The sequence below is a fragment of the Piliocolobus tephrosceles genome, chromosome 21, assembly GCF_002776525.5.
Source record: "Piliocolobus tephrosceles isolate RC106 chromosome 21, ASM277652v3, whole genome shotgun sequence".
NCBI classification, from domain to species: Eukaryota; Metazoa; Chordata; class Mammalia; order Primates; family Cercopithecidae; genus Piliocolobus; species Piliocolobus tephrosceles.
Genome location: NC_045454.1, coordinates 49,612,109 through 49,635,307, shown reverse-complemented (window position 1 = coordinate 49,635,307; position 23,199 = coordinate 49,612,109). Strand labels below are relative to the sequence as shown.

The following is a 23,199-nucleotide window of genomic DNA, read 5'->3' as shown; positions in this document are numbered from 1 at the left end:
AACGTGGCCTGGGCAACTGAGGGGCAGAATTTCCAGTGCTGCTTAAGGGTCATAAACCCAAGTAGCCACACGTGGCTGTGGCTGTCATAGCAGTTCCCGTGGGGTTTCCAGGGCAGTCTGTACTCCAGAGCTCCCACTCCTAGAGCTGAAGATACCCTGTTTCTCCAGGCCCTTCTGAGGCCCTGTTCACACTCCTGGCGTCTCCTGCCTGGGACCCCAGCTTACCTGGCCTCCTTCCAGCCCCCCGGGCAGGTGGGATCTGGTGGCTCCTGCACTGTCCCTGGGTGGGTGGGGGCCCCCTTTCTCTCCCCGCGCGCCCGCCCGGGGAATGCATGTTGGCTGTTGAGTGAGCCGGTGTCCTGCCATTCCGCGGCAGGACGGACGCCCTCTCCAGCCTCCTGGAGTCCCTTCCATTTCCTTGTGTGGCCTCCTGTTCTCCGCAGCCTCCTAACGTTCACCCCATTTCCTTCCCCGTTTCGGCCCCTTTTTGGCGGCGCCTCCCTCGCTTTCCCCTGCAGTCCTTTCTCTCTTTCCTCACTTCCCTGGGGCCTTTGCCCACAATCCTGGGTTCTTCTGAGTCTTCCCTTTCATTGGCCTCTTCTCTCCTGTACCCTCCTCCCTGGCCCCCAGCTTTTCTCTCTCCTGCTGAGGAAGCTGGGCCCAGCTTCCCCTGTATCTGGCACCCACCCTGCTGGTCCGTGGGCTCTAGGGGTGAGCGGAGGAGCCCGTGGGGCAGCCGCCCTGCCTCAGCCTCGTGCTCCTCATCTGCGCCCTGGGAAGCACAGCCCAGCTCTCGCAGGGTAGGCAAGGCCCAGCCAGCACACCTCTCTGTGTCACTGTGGCCGCCCCTGAGAGACTGGGGGTGGTTTGGACGAGAGCCCCGGTGAGGACAGCCCTTGAGATGCCCCAGCGTGCTGCCTTTGAGGCCACCCTCCACCACCATCTTCCCGGTGTGCTTTCACCCCTGGGCGCCCCACCGGGAGGAGCTACAACCCTTCCTCGCTGGAGATTCCTTTCCCAGCTTCCTTCCTGCTGCTGTTGAGAGACGTAGGGCGGGGCGGTGCCCTTTGTGTTTGGGTGTGATCTGGGTCTCACTGGCCAGGTGCACAGCGCCCCTCTCCTGTGAGTGGACTCTGGCCCTGCTGGGTGAAGGCTTTCTGGGCTCTGCTGCCGTTCACAGCAGGTGAGGCTCGTGGAGCTCATGGCCCATGTGAGGTGGGAACTGTAGCACCCCTTGGAGTGCCCAGCTCCCAGGATCCATCAGTCCGTCAGACTGGCCAGAACTCCTTCATCTGGGAGCCAGCTAACTGCAGCCTGTAGGTCATGTCTGGCCCTCTGCCTATTGTTGTTAATAAAGTTTTATTGGCATGCAGTCATGCCCGTCCTTTGGCATCTTGTTTCTGGCTGCTTTCACGCAGAAACAGCTGAGCTCAGTGATTGTGCCAGAGCCCTGTGGCCTGAGAGGGGAAAGGTTGGCCGTCTGGCCCTTGATAGATAGATAGGTGCCCAGGCCACTGTTCAGGTCCAGTCCTGTCACGCAAACTGGTGACTTTTCTCAGGATGTCTGGTGCCCTCCATGGCGTCCACCACAAGTGGCCTCTGCCCATTCTGATGCAGGTCTGAGGGAGTTGGTGCTGGTTTCACCTCCACAGAGGGCCGTGTCCACACTAGGTTGTGGCCACGTGGCCCGACCCTGGCCCTCGAGGGAGGCTGGGGCCACCCAAGGCCATCTGTGCTCCTGGGGAGATGGGCCTTGGTCACAGAGAGCCCTTGCCATTGGGCCCCAAGTGAGCAGAGGCTGGGATCCGGAGGGCAGCATGGCCTTGGCTGGTGCTGACACGAGGCGAGGCCCAGATGGGCGGCGTTTCATCCTAAAGGGGAGGCGGTGGCCTTCAGGGAGCTCTGGGTGCTGGCGTCCACCCCCATTCCTTTGACTTGCCGCTGCTCCTTCCCTTCTCCGGCCTCACTCGCTCCCTAAAGCATGTCCTGCGGCCCGCTTGTAGGATCTCGAGGCCCGGAGAACAGTGGGGTGCCTGCCAGTGGGCCTCATCCCCTGGCCCCAAAGAGGTGGCATTCAAGCCGCCCCTGGGAGGCCAGGACACGTGGGGACAGGTGGGGTGCAGGGGAGGGTGCTCCCAGCACTGCAGGAGCCCCAGGGACTCCCTCAAGGGCTTTGCTGCTACCTCCCTGAGGGGCTTCCCGTGGGAAGAGGAAAGGCCCCCAACAGGCCTGGTGACATCAGACTCTGAGAGGGGGACGGGGTGAGGCTGCCGGGCCTGGCGGCGTGGCCCCCTGTGGCTCCTCCATCCCAGGCCTTGGAGGTGGTTCTCTGTGCCCACCTCCTTGTGCTGCACCTGTGACCCCGCCCATTCCCACCTGGGATCTGTGTCCCTTCCGTGTCCCGCCTGTCCCCCCCCACGCACCCAGCTCAGCCCATCGGATGCCCCGTTGGAGCAGGCTGCTTCCCTCCCGCTGCTTCCCAGACGGCACATAGCTGGACAGCAGAGCTGGGGACTCATGCACGCCCCTGGCCCCAAGCCCAGGGCTCGGCGCAGGCCCCGGGAAGAGCTGCATCTGTGGGGAGGTGAGAGAATGAGGGTCCCCCAGCATCCAGCATCCACCTTCAGAGTGGGGCTGGCTCCCACGGTGACGCTGGAGTTGGCTCTGGGCATTGGGATTTTGAGTGCTTCCTGCGTGGGTCTCACATGGGAGGCCCCGCTGGCCCGCCCCGGCCCCCCCACCGGCGTCAGGCCCGCACCCGGCCCACCTGCGTCAGGTCTGTTTCCGTGCTTTGCGTAGTGTCGAGTTGGCCTGTGTGGCGCTGAGATATTTTAGATCATTGCTTGTCTTTTAACATTTGGGCGATGTGACGTAAGAATCGGGATTTCCAGCTTTCCCGTGTGGTCCACTGAGGCCTGTGTCCCAGCTGAACACAGGTGGCCCCTTTAGAGGGGCCGGCGCTCTCCAGGGTCCTTCCAGGGCCACTCAAGTGGCCGTCGCGGAGTGTGGCGGACAGCAGGTAGATCGTCGCGGTGCTGAGACTTGAAGGGGTGAAGGGGCAGGAAGTGGGGGGTGTACGTGCAGCTCAGATGCACAGAGCAGGGACCCCTGAGCTGTGTCTTTTTGGGTGGAGGACGTTTTGCTGAGAGAGGAGGGAAGAGCAGTCCCAGGAAGCAGACAGCAGCAGCAAAACCAGGAGCCCTGGCGCGTTTCCAGACCGCAGGGACCACCACCGCAGAAATGAAGAAGCCTGTGAGGGGGTGACAGCCCCAGGCTCTCAGCCATGGCCCAGCCTTCCGGGGAAGCCCCACCTCGCCCCAGACACAGCACAGCCGGAGCTGCTGACCTCCTGCCGCCCCAGCCCCTGGACTTCTAGAAAGCTCAAATGTCCAAGGCCTGGTAGGGTAGACCCAGAGCAGGCGAGCCTGAGAGGGGCTCTGTTCCAGTCTCGTGGCTCAGCGCAGGGGTTTAACTGGGGCCCATGAACGAGCTTCAGGGGAGCAGTCCCCAGCTGGGACCCCCGTGACAGGAGGCGAATCCGGCCCGCCCTGGGCCTATGTAATAGGGTTTTATTGGCACGTAGCTCCACCTGTTGTACATGGCTGCACTCATCCTGCCGTTTTAGAGCTGAGTGGTCGAGACACAGACCAGAAATACTCACTCTCTGGTCTGTTGCAGAAGAGGTTTGCCAAGCCCTGGTCTAGGATCCTGTGTGGACTTCGGTATGGGGTGGGGAAGTGTGGGTTTCTCCCGGGAGACGGGCTCTGCTTTCATTATGTTCTCAAAGGGGGCCGGGCGCGGTGGCTCACACCTGTCATCCCAGCACTTTGGGAGGCCAAGGCGGGCGGATCACCTGAGGTCAGGAGTTTGAGACCAGCCTGGCCAATGTGGCAAAACCCTGTCTGTACTAAAAATACAAAAATTAGCCAGGCGTGGTGGCGGGTGCCTGTGATCCCAGCTACTTGAGAGGCTGAGGCAGGAGAGTCCGTTGAACCTGGGAGATGGAGGCTGCAGTGAGCTGAGGTTGTGCTGCTGCACTCCAGCCTGGGCGCCAGAGGGAGACCCTGTCTCAAGAACAAAACCAAAAAACAAAGATTCTCAAGAGGTTTGAGAATCCCAGCGCATCCCAGAGTTAGCGTGGCACTGAACCCGCGGGCATGGGCCTGGCACACGTTCACAGCTCCTGTCACCCGGTGTGCGGGGTGCAGGCTGGGGGGACCCTGGGAGCTCCTCGAGTTGGAGGTCTTCCAGGTTCTGGGCTGGGGCTGGGGCTGGGGCTGCTGGGTGGGTCCCTGGCCTGGATCTGTCCCCTTCCGTTGGCCTGGCCACCTGCTGAGGCTCATGACCCCGCCCCTGTCCCCACAGGCACGCGGAACGCGGTGCTGAACACGGAGGCGCGCACGATGGCGGCGGAGGTGCTGAGCCGCCGCTGTGTCCTCATGCGGTTACTGGACTTCTCCTACGAGCAGTACCAGAAGGCCCTGCGGCAGTCGGCGGGCGCCGTGGTCATCATCCTGCCCCGGGCCATGGCCGCCGTGCCCCAGGACGTCGTCCGGGTGAGCGTCTGCCCTGCCCCATCCGGCTCGGGTCCAGAGCTGGGGCGGGAGTTGGAGGCAACTGTGTGAGCCTAGGCAGGTCGCTTCGCCTGTCTGAGCCGTTTGGAAAGTAGGATGGACTGACTGTTCCCCTGCACCGTTGATCTCCCCGGGGGCGATTCTGTCTTCACAGGATGCTGGGTGATGACCGGAAGTGTTCAGGGAGGGCCGCTCCTGGCGTGGAGTGGGGGGAGGCCAGGGATGCTGCTCAGCACCCTGCAGTGCCCAGGACGGCCCCGCCCCGGAGAGGGGTCTGGCCCCAGGGTCCACAGGGCTGCGTGAGAGACCCTGCCTTGAGTGAACAGGAGCTGGTAGAATCCAGCGGGTGCCCTGGGTGAAGATGCTTTTGCAGATGAGATGCGGCAGGTGGGATACGGGGAAGCCCTGGTCTCCTGTGAGTGTCCTAGGGTTGACGCCGTGCTCTGAGGACCTGCCTGCCCTCCAGGGACAGCCACTGGGCCCCCTGCTACCTTGCCACCCCCGCCAGGCCAGCAGCTCCCTAAGCATGCATCTGCTCCACAGCAATTCATGGAGATTGAGCCCGAGATGCTGGCCATGGAGACCATCGTCCCCGTGTACTTTGCCGTGGAGGACGAGGCCCTGCTGTCCATCTACGAGCAGACCCAGGCCGCCTCCGCCTCCCAGGGCTCTGCCTCTGCTGCTGAAGGTGGGTTCTGGGCTGCAGGGACGGAAGCTATGGGCATGGAGAGGCGTCCCCATCCCGAGGGCTGTTTCCACCCTCAGTGTGAGGCATCCCTTCGCTGGGGTTAACAGTGGGGGTTCCTGGGCCCTGCATGGACCTGCTGCATTACCACCTCTGGGCTGGGACCTGGGACTCCGCATTTTTGCAGTCCTCTGTCCCCCACACAGCTACCGGCTCTGTGCACACGAAAGACCAGAACCACGGACTCAGGGGAAGCCTTTCCCATCCTCAGGGGCTCAGGGTTGATGAAAGACATGGGACATCTCTTCAGTTCTCTACCTGCCGAAGACATTCTCAGCGTCACATCTCGAGTGGGCGGTGTGGGCGTGCCGTGGTGTGGGCGTGCCGGCGGTGTGGGTGTGCCGGGCAGTGTGGGTGTGCCCGCGGTGTGGGTGTGCTGGAGGTGTGGGTGTGCCGCGGTGTGGGTGTGCGGGTGGTGTGGGTGTGCCGCGGTGTGGGTGTGCCGGCGGTGTTCTTACGGAGAAGGGGGGCCCATACCTTTCTTTCCTCCAGCCCTGTGAACAGGGGCGCTGGCAGCGAGCTCAGAGCAGGAGCCTGCAGCTCTGTGGTGGGGAAGGATGGGAGTGGCCGCTGTGGAGAGTGAGGAGAAAGAGGAACTGGAGGAGGCAGCTGAGGGGCCTGCCCAGGGCAGTCGTCAGCTACTGGGGTAGCAGGGCTGAGAAGGGAGGCCCCAGAGCCCAGGGCGGCAGAGAACAGGGCACGACAGGCAGGCGTGTCCCGGCGCAGCCCCAGCAAAAGCAGTTTGGTGCTGTGGTTTCAAGTTATAAAAAAGGGAGGCCGAGGCAGGTGGATTACCTGAGGTCAGGAGTTTGAGACCAGCCTGGCCAACATGGCGAAACCCTCTCTCTACTAAAAAAATGCAGAAAGTTAGCCAGGCATGGTGGCGACCACCTGTAATTCCAGCAACTTGGGAGGCTGAGGCAGGAGAATCACTTGAACCTGGGAGGCAGAGGTCGTGGTGAGCTGAGATCGACCATTGCACTCTAGCCTGGGCAACAAGAGCAAAACTCCATCTCAAAAAAGAAAAAAAAGAAAGAAAGGTTCATCCTACACAGCCAGATCAGTGGGATTCTAGATGCAGAGTTGGCTAATGCGGGCCCAGGGGCCACCTGTTTTTGTTGATAAAGTTTTATTGGTACTGGGCCACGTTCATTTATGCACGGTACAGGGTGACATTCCCAGCAGCGGAGCTGAATTGCTGCGGCTGCAACAGAGACCATCCGGCCGGCAAAGCCAAAGGTGGCCCTTTTCAGAAACCGTTCTCAACCCCTGGTCTAGGTTAAAAGTCTTGACAATGGCCATTTTTGTTGTGGCAACAGAAGAGTATAGTTCTGCAAAAACATAAGTATCCAGTTAAAGAAGGAAAGCGCAATCTTCTATTTTTTTTTTTTTTTTTTTTTTTTTCTGAGATGGAGTCTCACTCTTTTGCCCAGGCTGGAGTGCAGTGGCGCGATCTTGGCTCGCTGCAACCTGAAGGAGGAATCTACTTGGTGGAGTATTATGCAGCTGGTAAAAATGATGTTGAGGGCTGGCCATGGTGGTTCACGCCTGTTGCCCCAGCATTTATGGAGGCTGAGGCAGGAGGATCGATTGAGGCCAGGAGTCCAAGATTAGCCTGGGCAATATAGCAAGACCCCTATCTCTACAGAAAATTTAAAAAATTAGACGAGTATGGTGGTGCTTGCCTGTAGTCCCAGCTGCTCAGGAGGCTGAGGTGGGAAGATCCCTTGAACTTGGGAGGAGGAGGTTGCAGTGAGCTGAGATTGCTCCGTTGCACTCCAGCCCAGGTGACAGTGCGAGACTCTGACTTGAAAAAATATATATATATTTTACAGAGAGTTCCCAGGAGCATGCTTCCCCCAGTGATCATATCTCTCTCTCTTTTTTTTTTTTTTTTTTGAGACGGAGTCTTGCTCTGTCGCCCAGGCTGGAGTGCAGTGGCGCGATCTCAGCTCACTGCAAGCTCCGCCTCCCGGGTTCACGCCATTCTCCTGCCTCAGCCTCCCGAGTAGCTGGGACCACAGGCGCCGGCCACCTCGCCTGGCTAATTTTTTGTATTTTTAGTAGAGACAGGGTTTCACCGTGTTAGCCAGGATGGTCTTGATCTCCTGACCTCGTGATCCGCCTGCCTCGGCCTCCCAAAGTGCTGGGATTACAGGCGTGAGCCCCCGCACATGGCCAATCATATTTTACATACCCACGACAGTTGCGTTTTCATTTTTGTTTTATTTTCTTTTTATTATCCCTTATTTTATTTCAAACGATTGTGTTTTTAGGCCAGGCGCAGTGGCTCACACCTGTAATCCTAGCACTTTGGGAGGCTGAGACAGGGGATTGCTTGATCCTGGGAGGTAGAGGCTGCAGTGAGCCATGATTGCATCACTGTACTCCAGCCTGGGTGACAGCATGAGACCCTGTCTCAAAAAGAAAAATAAAGTTAGGCCAGGTGCGGTGGCTCAAGCCTGTAATCCCAGCACTTTGGGAGGCCGAGACGGGCGGATCACGAGGTCAGGAGATCGAAACCATCCTGGCTAACACGGTGAAACCCCGTCTATACTAAAAAATATGAAAAACTAGCTGGGCGAGGTGGTGGGCGCCTGTAGTCCCAGCTACTCGGGAGGCTGAGGCAGGAGAATGGTGTAAACCCGGGAGGCGGAGCTTGCAGTGAGCCGAGATCGCGCCACTGCACTCCAGCCTGGGCGACAGAGCGAGACTCTGTCTCAAAAAAAAAAAAAAAAGAAAAATAAAGTTGTGTTTTTAAAACGCTTTAAAGCACAGAAGTGCAGACTCAAAGTTGTGTGAACTCACAGGCATTATCGGGCAGGCCCTGACCCTAAGTCCCTAAGTGAACAGCTGTTGTTGAGGGCCCGGGAGGAAACGATCAGAATGGCATGGAGGAGAAATTCCCCAGCAGAACGTTCCAGAAAGGAGACGCGAATCATTTTGAGAGAAGGTTGTGCTAGGGGGAGCATGGGTATCACGTGGTATTGAAATCTGCTGGTCACGTCCCCACACCTGACTGGTTGGCTCCACCCGAGCCCCCGACCTGCGGTGTCGGTGCTGGGGACGTCCCCTGGCTGGGACCCTGGCTGGGCCGAGGCTGACGTGCCCTCTCCCTCTCCCCAGTACTGCTGCGTACGGCCACTGCCAACGGCTTCCAGATGGTCACCAGCGGGGTACAGAGCAAGGCCGTGAGTGACTGGCTCATCGCCAGCGTGGAGGTGAGTGCCACCCTCCCCGGAGTTGGCCCCGCGTCCCCAGGGGTCCCTGCCATCCGCCTGGCTCCCCGGCTCACCCATACTAGAGGGGAGCCTCTGATGGGAAACTGGGGTCAGATCTCTCCCCCGCCCGGCTGAATACCTCCTGTGGCTCTGCTGGCAGCTGAAGGAACCCAAACTTCGCACATGGCTGGGGAGTCCCTCTGTGGAGTGCCCAGGCCCCTGCCAGCCCCCGTCCATCTCCTTCTTTCCACCGTGGGCCCCCACACACCAAGCCGCCTCCTCCCACCCCAGGGCCTTTGCACCAGCTGCCCCTCCCAGGAAGCCCCCCTCCAGGCTGCAGCGCCGCCAGCCTCCCCTCGTCACAGAGCTCACCCGTCAGCCCAGACACTGCGTCCTCACAGACCCTTCCGAGCCAGCCTCCCCTCCCCTCGGCACAGAACTCACCCGTCAGCCCAGACACTGCGTCCCCACAGACCCTTCCGAGCACCCCCTGGTGTCAGCAGAGCAAGAGAGGGTGGGGAGCTGCCGGTGTGGAAGCAGCTGCTCAGATCATCGAGGCAGATCCAGAGGGTGAAGCGTACGTCGCTGCTGCTGCAGCACCAGCAGGGGCCTTAAAACCCGAGAAAGGCCAGGCGCGGTGGCTCAAGCCTGTAATCCCAGCACTTTGGGAGGCCGAGACGGGCGGATCACGAGGTCAGGAGATCGAGACCATCCTGGCTAACACGGTGAAACCCCGTCTCTACTAAAAATACAAAAAACTAGCCGGGCGAGGTGGCGGGCGCCTGTAGTCCCAGCTACTCAGGAGGCTGAGGCAGGAGAATGGTGAGAACTCAGGAGGCGGAGCTTGCAGTGAGCTGAGATCCGGCCACTGCACTCCAGCCTGGGCGACAGAGCAAGACTCCGTCTCAAACAAAAAAAACAACCCGAGAAAGCGCCGACTCCCCCAACATTTCCCCCCAGGACGGCGCCGGGGAGGGGCGCAGAGGAGTCCACACAGGTGTGGAGTTGTCTCGCTGTTGGGGCAGCCCTGAACAAGACGTGCCTGCTGTTTCAGGGACCCAGGCCTTGGAGGGGGGCCCGAGTAGAAAAGCACTGGCTTAGGCGGGGGTGGGGAAGGTGTCCTGGAGGCCCTGGCTCCCCATACACAGGCCTTGGCGGAGGAGCCCTGGGGTTTGTTGAGGGCGGCTGTTCTGTTTGTTCCTGTTGGATTGTACTGTGGGCCCGGGAGGCAGGTCCTGTTCACAGTGCCGGTTAGTACGCGATGAGACCCCGTGGCCCGGCCTGCATCACACTGCACAGTGGCATGGGTGCTGGGCTGCAGATCCCATGGGGCCATGTCAACTCCCTTTCCCCTGGCTGTGCCCTTTCTCCTACGAGCAGAGCCCTCTTGGCCGCTGGGCTTTGAGTTCAGCCTTGAAGGATTTCCAAGTGGAAAAGCATGTTGCGAAAACGGCAGGTAGACTCCCACAGCCAGATGGGGAGTCCCCAGGCCACCGCCGGCCCTCTACCTGCTTTTGTAAATAAAGTTTTTGCTTGTTTTTGTTTTTTGAGACAGAGTCTCTCTCTGTCACCCAGGCTGGAGTGCAGTGGCGCGATCTCTGCTCACTGCAACCTCTGCCTCCTGGGTTCAAGTGATTCTCTTGCCTCAGCCTCCTGAGTAGCTGGGATTACTGTCGTGTGCCACCACACCCAGGTAATTTTTTGTAATTCTCTCTTTTTTTTTTTTTTTTTTCAAGGCAGGGGTTCGCCCCTGTTGCCGAGGCTGGAGTGCAGTGGCGCGATCTCGGCTCACTGCAAGCTCCGCCTCCTGGGTTCAAGTGATTCTCCTGCCTCAGCCTCCGGAGTAGCTGGGATTACAGGTGCCTACCACCACGCCCGGCTAATTTTTGTATTTTTGGTAGAGAGGGGATTTCACCATGCTGGCCAGGCTGGTCTGGAACTCCTGACCTCAGGTGATCTGCCTGCCTTGGCCTCCCAAAGTGTTGGGATTACGGGCGTGAGCCACCGTGCCCGGCTGTGTAAATAGTTTTATGGCTCACAGCCAAACTGATGCATGTGCAGACCACCCATGGCAGTTTCTAAGTAGTCGTAACAGGCACCATCTGGTCCCCGAGGTTGAAATAGCCCCTCTCGTCCTTTATGAAAGTCTGTCGGCCCCTGGGCTAGAGTGGGATCTGACTTTGGTAGGGTGAGAGGCAGGGATGGGTGCATACAGATCCTGAAGGAATCCGAATGCCTGGCTGAGGAGATTAGCCCCGTTCCTGCAAACAGCTATCTTCCTGAGCGGCTCAGCCCCATTCCTATAAAAACTTACCTTCCTGCTCTCCCCAGTTTTTTTTTTTTTTTTTTTTGAGACGGAGTCTCGCTCTGTCTCCCAGGCTGGAGTCCAGTGGCGCGATCTCGACTCACTTCAAGCTCCGCCTCCCGGGTTCACGCCATTCTCCTGCCTCAGCCTTCTGAGTAGCTGGGACTACAGGCGCCCGCCACCATGCCCGGCTAGTTTTTTGTATTTGTAGTAGAGATGGGGTTTCACCGTGTTAGCCAGGATGGTCTCGATCTCCCGACCTTGTGATCCGCCCGCCTGGGCCTCCCAACCCGATTTTTAAAGATTTCAACCTGAGGACCAGAGCACGGGTGGGTCCTTGGTCCCGGCTCCACCTCCTCCCTGGAGCTCCCAGAGTCAGAGGCTGGCACCTCCTGTGGGCCTCAGTGCTGAGGCCGATGCTGGCACCCAGCGGACGGGCTCCACGTGGTCCAGAGGGGAGGGGTCTCCAAGCTCCACACATGTGTCACCTGCCCCAGGAGCAGCCAGGCCATTCCCCCGCTGTCTTTCCACAGGGGCGGCTGACGGGGCTCGGCGGAGAGGACCTTCCCACCATCGTCATCGTGGCCCACTACGACGCCTTCGGAGTGGCCCCTGTACGTATGTGCGTCCCATCCCCCCCACCCCACAGGGCTTGGACTCCGGCTCCAGGCAGTGCCGAGGCAAAGCACCTGTGGGGGATGGCAGTCGGGGACAGTGGTTCACCCTGTGACGGCCTTTGTCAGTCATCCCGGTCCCCACAAGGGCCTTAGGGTGGGTGTCGTGGGACTGAAACAGGCCCAGCTCTTGCCCCGGGGTCCCAGGTCTCCGTGCGGCGGTGGCTGTGTCAGAGGCTGAGCCCAGGGAGTCTGAGTCAGGCCAGCGCTGGGTGCCGTGGCTCCGCACGAGGCCTCCCTGTGGCTGTGGTTTGTCCCAGCGAGAGGCCACAGAGCGGGGAGCAGAATCCACGAAGGGAAAGGCGTGTGCAGTAGGTCGGGGAGGCCAGGCCCGGCTTCCAGGCCTTCTCCCCATGTGTCCCATGGGACACGCCTCATCCCCAGCAGTGAGCTGGGACGACAGCCGAAAGCACCGTCACCAGCAAGGCTCCCAGAGACCCAGCACCTGGCTCCTATGGGGGCTGCTTCTGTGGGCCCTGCTGCCTGGCCCATGCCGGGATTCCAGACTCCAGAGGGAAGCAGAGCCTGTGCGTGAACCATGGTGTCTGCAGGAACAGCTGTGACCCCAGACAGAGCCTGTCCTGTCAGCGAGGGTCAAGGGCCCTGGTGCAGGTTCCTGGTCTCAGGCCTGTGGCACAAACTCTGTTCTGCTCAGCATGGGTTGGGTGGGAGCGGGATCAGGGGCGTGAACCACTGTGTCAACCAGCACCCTGCCTCCTTTTTTTGTTTTTGTTTTTTTTAAATTTAGACAGAATCTCGCTCTGTTGCCCAGGCTGGAGTGCAGTGTCATAGTCTCGGCTCACTGCAAGCTCCGCCTCCCAGGTTTAAGCGATTCTCCTGCCTCAGTCTCCAGAGTAGATGGGACTATGGGTGCCTGCCACCACGCCCGGCTAATTTTTTGTATATTTAGTAGAGATGAAGTTTCACCACGTTAGCCAGGACGGTGCCTCTTGAACTCCTGACCTCAGGCGATCCACCCGCCTCAGCCTCCCAAAGTGCTGGGATTACAGGCGAGAGCCACCACACCCAGCCCTGCCTCCTCCTTCGAACACAAATCAGCTGAACCAGGCAGAGTGCGGAGGGTCAGGGCAGATCTGCTTACCTGGCTGTGTTGCCAACCCCTTGGAGGGCTATGTCCCCAGCCTTGAGAATGCCTGGTCCTGCTGGAGCCCACACAGAAACTCAAGCTGCTCAGGGCAGTGCCTCTTGAACTCCTGACCTCAGGCGATCCACCTGCCTCAGCCTCCTAACCTTCTGGGATTCCAGGCGTGAGCCACCGCGCCCGCTGCCTTTCTCTGTCCTCATTGTCCCCTGTGAAGCTTTTTTTGTTTTAAATTTTATTTATTTATTTATTTTTTATTTATTTATTTTTTTGAGACGGAGTCTCACTCTGTCACCAGGCTGGAGCACAGTGGCGCGATCTCAGCTCACTGCAACCTTCGCCTTCTGGGTTAAAGCGATTCTCCTTCCTCAGCCTCCCGAGTAGCTGGGACTATAGGCGCCCGCCACCATACCTGGCTCATTTTTTGTATTTTTGGTAGAGATGGGGTTTCAGCATGTTGGCCAGGATGGTCTCGAACTCCAGACCTCAGGTGATCCACCCGCTTCGGCCTCCCAAAGTGTTGGGATTACAGGCGTGAGCTGCCGCACCCAGCCACATTTATTTTTTGAGATAATCATAAAACATAAAGTTCACCATTTTAGAGTGTACGAGTGGGTTTTAGTACATCCAAAGTGGTACGGTCTCCACCTCTTTCTAATTCCAGAACATTCCATCACCCCAGAAAGCAACCGTGCCCCATCAGCTGTCACTCCTGGTCCCCTCCCCAGCCCCAGAACCCCGGCGCGTACGCGTCCGTCCCAGCACCTGTGGGCTGGCCTGTTGGTTGGGTCCTGTGAACGGATCCTACTCTGGGAACAAAGCCTTTTGGATCTGGCTTCTTGCACTGAGGAGGGTGTTTGTTGTCCCTCTGAATTCAGTGTCACCGAGGTCCCCTTTATATGCTGTGGCCTTGGGACGGTCCCAAGCCCTTGCAATGTCCAAGAAGCAGTGTGGCCTTATTGAGAGGGCTGCTTTAGATCACAAAGGTGCATCCGAGGGCGGGAAAGGCATGTGGTCGGGCTGTGCAGGTCTCCCCACGGCCGGGGCTCGAGGGAAGGGCTGGTCCTACGGAGGGGATCCCGCACAAAGACCGGGGCTGGACAGACGCTGCCCTCCGTGAGCGAATCCGGCCCGGCTCTGGGCTCCAAACTCTGCGTGTAGCTTCTCCTGGGCGCGGGCCGAGCCGAGGTGGACGGGGAGAGTCCTGGGTTCAGCGGGGCCCTGCAGATCCCAGGCCGTCAGTTGGGGATTGAATACAGGAGGGGAACCATCCCAGCTGCCCGCTGGACATGGCAGAGGGGCTGGGGGACAGCACGGAGATGACCGCGGCTGCTGTGGGCAGTGAGGTGATGGGACTGCGGGAGCGGGGCGGGGGTGACCGAGATGACCGCGGCTGCTGTGGGCAGTGAGGTGGTGGGACTGCGGGAGTGGGGTGGGGGTGACCTGACCGTGCCTCTCCCGCCCCTGCAGTGGCTGTCTCTGGGCGCGGACTCCAACGGGAGCGGCGTCTCCGTGCTGCTGGAGCTGGCACGCCTCTTCTCCCGGCTCTACACCTACAAGCGCACGCACGCTGCGTGAGTGCCAGGGGCGGGCAGGGGGACGGGCGCGGGGGCCACACTGCCGGACAGCGCCACCCACCGGGCGCCTCTGCAGCTGTTTTTGTGGAGCCTCCTGGCCCCGAAGTGGGCCTTAGCCCAGGGATTGGGGTGCCTCGTTTATCGAGGGCTAAGCGGAGGCCTCGCAGGTTGCGTCTCTTGGAGGCCCACGGGGCCCGGCTGCTGCTCGCCCCAGGAGCCTGCTGGGGATGCTGTCAGCTGCAAATGGTAGAGACTCCCGGCTAAGGGCCCTGGAACCGGAGGATCCCCTCAGCCCTGTGCGGGCAGGGCCGGATTTTTTGCTGGGTGCGGCCATCCTGGGCACTGCAGGGCGCTGAGCAGCGTCCCGCCCCCGCCCACTCCATGCCAGCAGTACCCCATAGTCGTGGTAGTCACAGATGTCCTCAGTCATCGCCCACTCTCCGCTGGGGGCAGAATCACCCCTGGTTGAGACCCCCCTGGGTTAGGGGATTCCATTGACCCCCAGGAGACTGTCCCATGCTCATGTGCCCCGCTGAGGTCCCAGGAGGCTGCACACATTGAAATCCACACCCTGAGTGGGAAGGGAGAGAGGAGGAGAATCCCGGGAGCTGGGGTCCCCCTGGTTTATACCATCCGCCCCGTCGGGAGTTTATCCTGGTGTCTGGTGTCAGCAGGGGGCAGACTCGATTTTTCCCCAGATCATGAATGCAGGCTTCGTCCCCCATGGCCCTGTGGACGTCTTTTGTGGATGACTCTGTCCTGGGCACCACCCGCTCCGTGCCAGGAGCGCCCCCAGACGTAGCCACCACAGATGTCTCCAGATATGACTGTGTCTCCGTACGGGGTGGGTAGAATCGCCTCCAGGTGAGAGCCTGGCCCAGACCGTCACCCGCTCCCGAGATGGTACTGCTGTCGTCATTGTGTCAGCAGCTCAGAGAGGCCAGGGCCACTGTGGCTGAGACATTTCTCAGCCTTCGTACAGTCACAAGGCGCCGGGAGTCACGTCCAGGTTTAGGCAGGAACTTGGACTCGAGCTCCTGGCCTCAAGCAATCCTCCTGCCTCAGCCTCCTAAAGTGCTAGGATTACAGGCGTGAGCCACCACGTCCCGCCAAAACTTTTTTTTATTTAAGCTGCAGAACCGCTTCCCCCAGCCCCCCACTGATGCCTTTTGAGAAGCTCATGCTTTCAAACACGTGTGAACAGGGCTGGTTTCTGCCAGGCCCGGGGGCGTCTTGGCAGCTGGGGCAGAGGTTGGGTTTCCGGGGCAGAAGGGACTAGGTTGGAGAGAGTCCGGGGCGGACATGGGAGGATGAGGGCAGGGGACATGCTGAGCAGTTTCTTTCTCTGACCCTGGTGACCCTTCTAACAGCCCAGGCTGTGTTCCATTAGAATTCTTGGCCTGGCTGGGTGGCTCACGCCTATAATCCCAGCACTTTGGGAGGCCGAGGCGGGTGGGTCACCTGTCAGGAGTTCAAGACCAGCCTGACTAACATGGTGAAACCCCGTCACTACTGAAAATACAAAATTAGCTGACTGTGGTGGTGCACGCCTGTAATCCCAGCTACTCGGGAGGCTGAGGCAGGAGAATCGTTTGAACCCGGCCGGCAGAGGTTGCAGTGAGCCGAGATCGCACCACTGCATTCTAGCCTGGGCAACAAGAGCGAAACTCCGTCCTAAAAGAAGAAAAAAATTCTTCTTCTTCTTTAAGTGAATAGACTTTATATTTTTGGCCTCCTGGTGTCTGTTGACTGGTCGGTCACCCTGGTTCCTCCTGGGCTCAGAGAAGCCTCTAGAGTTGGGGTCTAATGTGGGGAGGCCCTGCTGCTGGGAGACACTGCGTAATTTGTGGTTGTCGTTGGGGGAAGCTCCCGGTGTGGGGTGGGCGAGGCCAGGGATGCGGCTCAGCACCCTCAAGTGCCCAGAACAATCCTACCCCTGAGAACCATCCGGCCCCGGTGTCCACAGGGCTGAGGGGTCATGCCCTGCCCTAAGGGACTGGTCAGGATTTCCTACTTTGGGGAGGCCTTCATACCCCTCCTAAGGGACCTGTGACCTGGCCTGGTCCCTTCTCCACCCCAGGTGGTTGCCTGTCAAAGCTAACGCCAGGTTTTCCCCTGCCAGGTACAACCTCCTGTTCTTTGCTTCTGGAGGAGGCAAGTTTAACTACCAGGGAACCAAGCGCTGGCTGGAAGACAACCTGGACCACACAGGTGAGCGGCCCTGGGTGGAGGTGGGGGTGTCGCAAAGGTGGTTGGGAAGCACGGATGGTGGGGGGGTGGGGATGCCGCAGGGGTGGTGCTGTGGGGAGGCACGGAGGGAGGGCCGGGGGCCACTTCCCAGTCCCCACCCGCCCCGCCAGCTCTCGGTGCCCTGCAGACTCCAGCCTGCTTCAGGACAACGTGGCCTTCGTGCTGTGCCTGGACACTGTGGGCCGAGGCAGCAGCCTGCACCTGCACGTGTCCAAGCCGCCCCGGGAGGGCACCCTGCAGCACGCCTTCCTGCGGGAGCTGGAGACGGTGGGTGCCCCTTTGACGGATGGACCCCGGGCTCTGCGGGGCACACACGGCGGGGCTGGGTTGGGGCGTCTTGTCCCGGGTGTCCTTGCTGTCTGCCCTTGGGGCTCTGAGGGGCACACTGTGTCGGGGCTGTGCTGGGGCCTTCTGTCCCGGGGTGTTCCCCTGTCCCTCCTTACCCAGCGCTCACCGTCCACTGGGGCTCTAGCTGGCCTCAGGGGGGATCCTGGGGGCAGGTGAGTTTCTCCTTGTTTTGTACTCTCAGGGGTTCTGGGAGGCCCCTGGGGCATTTGGGGAGTGGACCTGGGTGGCTACCACCTCTGTCTGCCCTCTGCTGATGGCACCTCCGGCTGCAGGTGGCCGCACACCAGTTCCCCGAGGTACGGTTCTCCATGGTGCACAAGCGAATCAACCTGGCGGAGGACGTGCTGGCCTGGGAGCACGAGCGCTTCGCCATCCGCCGGCTGCCTGCCTTCACGCTGTCCCACCTGGAGAGCCACCGTGACGGTCAACGCAGCAGCATCATGGACGTGCGGTGAGCACGGCAGCGCCGCCCAGCGCCTCCTGGAGCTTTCCTGGGGGCTGAGCCACAGGTCGCAACTCCAGGGGCCATGAGAGCCTGGAGGGAGCGGCCCCCCCACACAGGCTGCGAGGAAGAGGCTGGTGCGTGGCCGAGGCCAGCTGTTCAGTCAGGCCATTCGCAAGCTCTTCCTTACCGGGGCTAGGGAGGGCGAGGCCAGCAGCCTGGGGTCATAGCCCTATGTGGGACCCCCAGACCCCGTCACCTGTTGAGTTAGGAGCAAGCAGCTCCTGCCTCTGGGCCTCTTCAGGGCCCTGGCGACTGTCTTGGGGAGCCTGGCCCCCCAGTGCACCCCAGCCCTTCCTTGCCCAGCCTCCCTCTTGGGCACTGTCTCTCTGGCTTCCTGTGTCCTCTGACTCTGAGTCCTGCCGGTCTCCCTGCTATCATGTGAGCTCCTGGGCAGGCTTTTGTGGAGCCTGAAACAGTCTGGCCACCCCGGCCGGTCCTGGCACCAGCAGGTGGGTGCCGTCTCCTCCCCCAGCGCCCGCAGGCCTGGCATAGACCCTTCCGGTTCATCTGCTCTGCTCTGAGGTCACTGGGCCCTCAGGAGTGGTGCGAGCTCAGCCATCGGAGGCCTCAGAAGCCAGTGGTGGGAGGGAGGGGCACATCCCTGTGTGATCTCAGTCCTGGAAAGGATGGAGGTGGTGGTCACCCACCCGCCGGGAAAGAGTGCCAGGAAGTGAGTGTGGGCACATGGCTGTCCCAGCTGTGCTGAGCTCTCTCAAGACCACCGGGGGTCAGCCCAGGAGGGCCACCTGGGATTTCTAGAGGGTTCCAGAATGGATTCTTCCACCAGGACGGAATAGTCCTGTTTAAATTGCAGAAGAGCAGAAAACGGAGTCAGGAGGAACCAAGGCCTCGGGGCGCGAGCCTCACTTGCGCACAGGGGCGGGTCAGGGTGTGGGGCCTGGAGGTGGGGCCCCCGGTGAACCTGCGTCTGCATGTCAGCTGAGTAGTTAAAGCTAAGCTTAATTTTTTTTTTTTTTTTGAGACGGTGTCTGGCTCTGTTGCTCAGGCTGGAGTGCAGTGGCCGGATTTCAGCTCACTGCAAGCTCCGCCTCCTGGGTTCACGCTGTTCTCCTGCCTCAGCCTCCTGAGTAGCTGGGACTACAGGGGCCCGCCACGTCGCCCGGCTAGTTTTTTTTGTATTTTTTTTAGTAGAGACGGGGTTTCAACGTGTTAGCCAGGATGGTTTCGATCTCTTGACCTCGTGATCCGCCCATCTCAGCCTCCCAGAGTGCTGGGTTTACAGGCTTGAGCCACCGCGCCCGGCCGCTTAATTTTTTTTTTTTTTTTAAAAAGACAGAGTCTCACTCTGTCGTCTAGCTGGAGTGCAGGGATTACAAGCGTGAGAGCTACCATGCTGGGCTCCAAGTCCACATTTTAAATCATTGTTTTTGAAACGTGAAGGTCCCGGGTGGATTCTAAGACTCTGACCCGTAACACGAGGATCATCGCCGAGGCCCTGACTCGAGTCATCTACAACCTCACGGAGAAGGTAAGCCCTTGCTGCCGCTAGCGCCAGCCGCAGCCCCCCAGGCCCCCAGCCCCCCAGCCCCAGCCCCAACCCCAGCGGCAGCCCGAGCTCAGCTCCAGCCGTGCCCCAGCGCCAGCCCCGCCCCAGCCCCAGCTCAGCCCCGCCCCCGTCCCCGCCCCCATCCCTGGCCCGCCCTGGCCCAGCCCCTGCCCTGCCCCAGCCCCTCTCAGCCCAGCCCCGCCCGAACCCCTGCCCCGCCCAAGTCCCAGCCTCAGCCCCGCCCCAGGTACCTGGACTCGGGGCTGTCTCCTCCTGTCTCCGCAGGGGACGCCGCCAGACATGCCGGTGTTCACGGAGCAGATGGTAAAGGGGGCCGGGCTAGCGAGTGGGCGGACAGGTGGGCGGGGCCGGGCTGTGACCACTGTTGCCGTCCCTACAGCAGATCCAGCAGGAGCAGCTGGACTCGGTGATGGACTGGCTCACCAACCAGCCCCGCGCCGCGCAGTTGGTGGACAAGGACAGCACCTTCCTCAGCACGCTGGAGCATCACCTGAGCCGCTACCTGAAGGACGTCAAGCAGCACCACGTCAAGGCCGACAAGCGGTGAGGCTGGAGCTCCGCACTGGCCCCGTTCAGCCTGGGGCCCAGGGCGACCTCCCCGTACTGCATCTCCCACCCTCTCACCCCTGGGAGATGCCAGGTGGAGCAAATACAAAGAGAATGGGACGAGGGCCGGGCGCGGTGGCTACGCCTGCAATCCCAGTACTTTGGGAGGCTGAGGCAGGTGGATCACTTGAGGTCAGGAGTTTGAGACCAGCCTGACCAACATGGTGAAACCTCGTCTCTACTAAAAATACAAAAAGTAGGCCTGTGTGGTAGTGGATGCCTGTAATCCCAGCTACTTAGGAGGCCGGGACGAAAGAATCGCTTGAACCCAGGAGTTGGAGACCAGCCTGGGCAACATAGCAAGACCCCGTCTCTACAAACTTAAGGCTTTTAAGTTTTTATTTATGTATTTATTTATTTATTTGTCTTTGAGATGGAGTCTCACACTGTCACCCAGGTTGGAGTGCAGTGGCATGATCTTATCTCACTGCAGCCTCCATCTCCCGGCTTCAAGTGGTTCTCGGACCTCGATCTCCTGAGTAGCTGGGATTACAGGCACCCACCACCATGCCCGGCTAATCTTTTCAAATTTTTGGTACGAGATGGGGTTTCACCATGTTGGCCAGGCTGGTCTCGAACTCTTGACTTCAAGTGATGTGCCTGCCTCAGCCTCCCAAAGTGCTGGGATGACAGGTGTGAGCCACCACGCCCAGTCTCCATCTCTACACACCCTGTTTTAAGAACTAGCTGGGCAGAGTGGTGCCCCCTGAGAAAGTGCTCTCTCCCCAGGGACCCCGAGTTTGTCTTCTACGACCAGCTGAAGCAAGTGATGAATGCGTACAGGTGAGTGGCGGCCAGCGGGGCCTGGAGCCCTTCACCCCTATGGGTTACAGCGGAGGGGACCATGGCCCACGGGGGTCTAGGGGGCCACATTGCTGGCCCGCACCGTCCTCAACCACAGGGACCCTGCTTTCTCCGCAGAGTCAAGCCAGCCGTCTTTGACCTGCTCCTGGCCGTTGGCATTGCTGCCTACCTCGGCATGGCCTATGTGGCTGTCCAGGTGAGCAGTGCCCAGGCTCAGGTGGGGCAGGGGGCCGCCCGCCTGGAGGAGCTGGGCTGGATGTCTCTGAGTGCATCCTGTCCCCTGGCTCAGCTTAGAGTCACATGGCCTGGGGCCCCTGGCTCAGCTTAGAGTCACATGGCCTGGGGCCCCGCCCACGTCCTCACTCCCTCCTGCTGTGTCCCCAGCACTTCAGCCTCCTCTACAAGACCGTCCAGAGGCTGCTCGTGAAGGCCAAGACACAGTGACACAGCCACCCCCACAGCCAGAGCCCCCGCCGCTCCCCAGTCCTTGGGGCCGAGCACGAGTGAGTGGACACTGCCCCGCCCCAGGCGGCCCCACGGGGACAGGGGCCCTCTCCCTCCCCGGCGGTGGTGGAAACACTGAATTACAGAGCTTTTCTCTGTTGCTCTCCAAGACTGGGGGGGATTCTTTTTTTTTCCTTGTCTTTGAACTTCCTCGGAGGAGAGTTTGGGAGACATCCCGGGGCCAGGCTACGGACTTGCGAACGAGCCCCCCAGTCCCGGGAGCCGGCTGCCCTCGGTCCCGTGTAAGCACACGTGCACGCTGACAGAGGAGACGCCGGGACCCCCTGCCCGATCGCGCGCAGCCTCCGCCCACTGCCTCCTGCCGCACGGGGCCTGGTCTGCAGGCCCAACCTGCTCCCTGCTCCGCGTCTGTCCCTGGACGTCCCCTCCCGCTCCCCAGTGGTGGCGTGGACGTGGTTACTTATCTCTTCTCCCTCTTGCCTGGAGGAGGACAGTGACAGCCTTGGGGTTCCAGGATTCCAGCCCCCCTGGAGCCTTTTGTCCCCCATGTGGTCTCAGTGACCCGTCCCCTCCACAGTGGCCTCTCGGGGAGCTGTACCACTCGGCCTTCCCCTTTTCCGACTGCAGGGTCTGACGCCATCGTTGACAGCCTGTGCTTCGTGGGGGGCTGGCAGGGCGCCTGCCTCCCCGACCCCTGACACACTGCACACCCCCATTCCCCCGCGCTCCTCTCCTCCCAGCCTGTCCCGCCGGCCCCTGTGCCTCTTCGGCCCCAGCCCGGCTCCCAGGGGCCTCACCTGCTTGACCCCGGCCCAGCTCCCTGCCCTGAGTCCTGAGCCAGTGCCTGGTGTTTCCTGGGCTCGGTGCTGGGCCCCCGGGCCCTCCAGGCTTTGCACGGCCAATCGGTCCTCCCTGGGGAACTGGGTGCAGGTGGAGGACTGGGAGGCAGGAGGTGGCCTGGGGAGGCCTGGTGGCTCCTCTCCTCACTCCCTGCCCTGGGCCTCAGCTTCCTCATTTATAGAAAGGACGTGTTCAGGGTGGGGGCGTCAGGTGAGAGCATTTGTTGGGAAGGAGACACTTGGGGCATGGCCTCTGGGGCCACCCTTCCTGGAACTCGGAGAGGAAGGTCTGGGCCCCCAGGAAGCCTTGGACAGAACCCTCCACCCCGCAGACCAGGCACCGTGTGTGAGCGTGGGAGGGAAGGAGGCCCGCATTGAGCTCAGGGAGACCCCGGTGTGTCCGTTCTTTAGCAATATAACCCACGCAGGGCGTGCCGAGCAGACTTGGGGAAGAAGGGGCTTGAGCTGAGGGAGTCCTGGCCTGGGTACCCACAGCCATCTGCCTTCCGTGGCCCAGGGAGGTGTTTGCTGTCAGAGGGACCTGGGCCGGCCCATGGGAACTTGCGGTTCTGTCCAGATAGGACCAAGGGGTCTCACTTTGGCCACCAGTTCTTCGGCCAACACCTCTGCCCTCCTGAACCTGCAGCCTGGAGGGGTGAGGGGATAACCACCCCTCTTTCCTCCAGGTTGGCAAGGGACCCTCCTCTCCCCTGTCTGCCCTGCGGGTTGCCCGCCTCCTCCAGAGACTTGCCCAAGGGCATCCCCGCTGGCCTCTGGGCACTTGCGCTGGGACTCTGGGACCCAGGCAGCTGCCACCTTGTCACCATGAGAGAATCTGGGGAGTGCTTGCGTGCTAGCCAGCAGGCTTCTGTCTGGTGCCGCCGGGCCAGCGTTTGGGAGGGAGCTTCCTTCCTTCCTTCCCGGACAGGTCGTCAGGATGGACGCACTGACTGACCGTCTGGGGCTCAGGCTGCTGTGGGATGCAGCCGGCCAATGAGAAAATAAAGCCATATCGAATGATCGCCCCCAGCGTCTGGTCTGGGGGCTGCGAGGATTGTATGGTGACAACTGTTGGGGGTTCTTGTTCCTCTAGGGGATGACAGTAGGGGCAGGGCTGTGTGGAGAGCGCGTCACCGACTTGCCCTCTCCTGGAGTGAGGCTTCAGCCTGTCGTGGGCCAGGCCTGTGCCCAAGGCTGCTGGGCCGTGCGGAAGAGTGAGGCTCTGGCCGAACCCGCTGTTGCTGGGCCGCACAGCCTCGCCTCCTCCCGCCTGCCCCGGGAGGGCCTGTGTGCAGGGTCTTGTGGGTGATGGGTGGACCTGTTTCCTGGGCCACCATCACAAAGCACCACCAACTATGGGGCTCAGAACACCAGAAATCCACCCTCAGCGTCTCCGAGGCCCCAAATCCAAAGTCACGGTGTGGGCAGGGCCCCCAGGACGTGTCCTTCCTGCCTTTCCCAGCTTCTGGGGCTCCGGGCGTCCTCGGCTTGTGGCCACGTCCTTCCAGCCCCTGCCTTGTCTCTGTCTTCCAAGGACCTGGCTCACGTTGGATCAGGGCCCACCTTGCTCCAGGAGGATGTTCCCCCCTAACTAATGACCTCTGCCAAGATCCCATTTCCAATTGAGGCTAAAGGCTGAGGTTCTTTTGGACATCA

At 60.8% G+C, this 23,199-nt stretch overlaps 1 protein-coding gene across 2 annotated transcripts in view; it reads left to right on the top strand.

Annotated features, from left to right (window-relative positions):
* NCLN (nicalin) overlaps positions 1-22,568 on the top strand; it is a 27,035-nt gene extending 4,467 nt beyond the window's left edge. Inside the window, exons 2-15 of one of the 2 annotated variants that reach the window (XM_023183640.3) lie at positions 4,366-4,556; positions 5,118-5,262; positions 8,446-8,540; positions 11,379-11,459; positions 14,092-14,195; positions 16,321-16,409; positions 16,576-16,715; positions 17,069-17,247; positions 18,703-18,790; positions 19,094-19,132; positions 19,212-19,372; positions 20,165-20,218; positions 20,357-20,435; positions 20,624-22,568. In XM_023183640.3, the coding sequence (XP_023039408.1) occupies positions 4,366-4,556; positions 5,118-5,262; positions 8,446-8,540; positions 11,379-11,459; positions 14,092-14,195; positions 16,321-16,409; positions 16,576-16,715; positions 17,069-17,247; positions 18,703-18,790; positions 19,094-19,132; positions 19,212-19,372; positions 20,165-20,218; positions 20,357-20,435; positions 20,624-20,683 (1,505 nt within the window). In that variant the 3' untranslated portion in view covers positions 20,684-22,568. Of the gene's footprint in view, positions 1-4,365; positions 4,557-5,117; positions 5,263-8,445; positions 8,541-11,378; positions 11,460-14,091; positions 14,196-16,320; positions 16,410-16,575; positions 16,716-17,068; positions 17,248-18,702; positions 18,791-19,093; positions 19,133-19,208; positions 19,373-20,164; positions 20,219-20,356; positions 20,436-20,623 lie in introns of both variants that reach the window. The other variant, XM_023183639.3, reaches the window with a different exon arrangement.
* Positions 22,569-23,199: the final 631 nt, after the last annotated feature.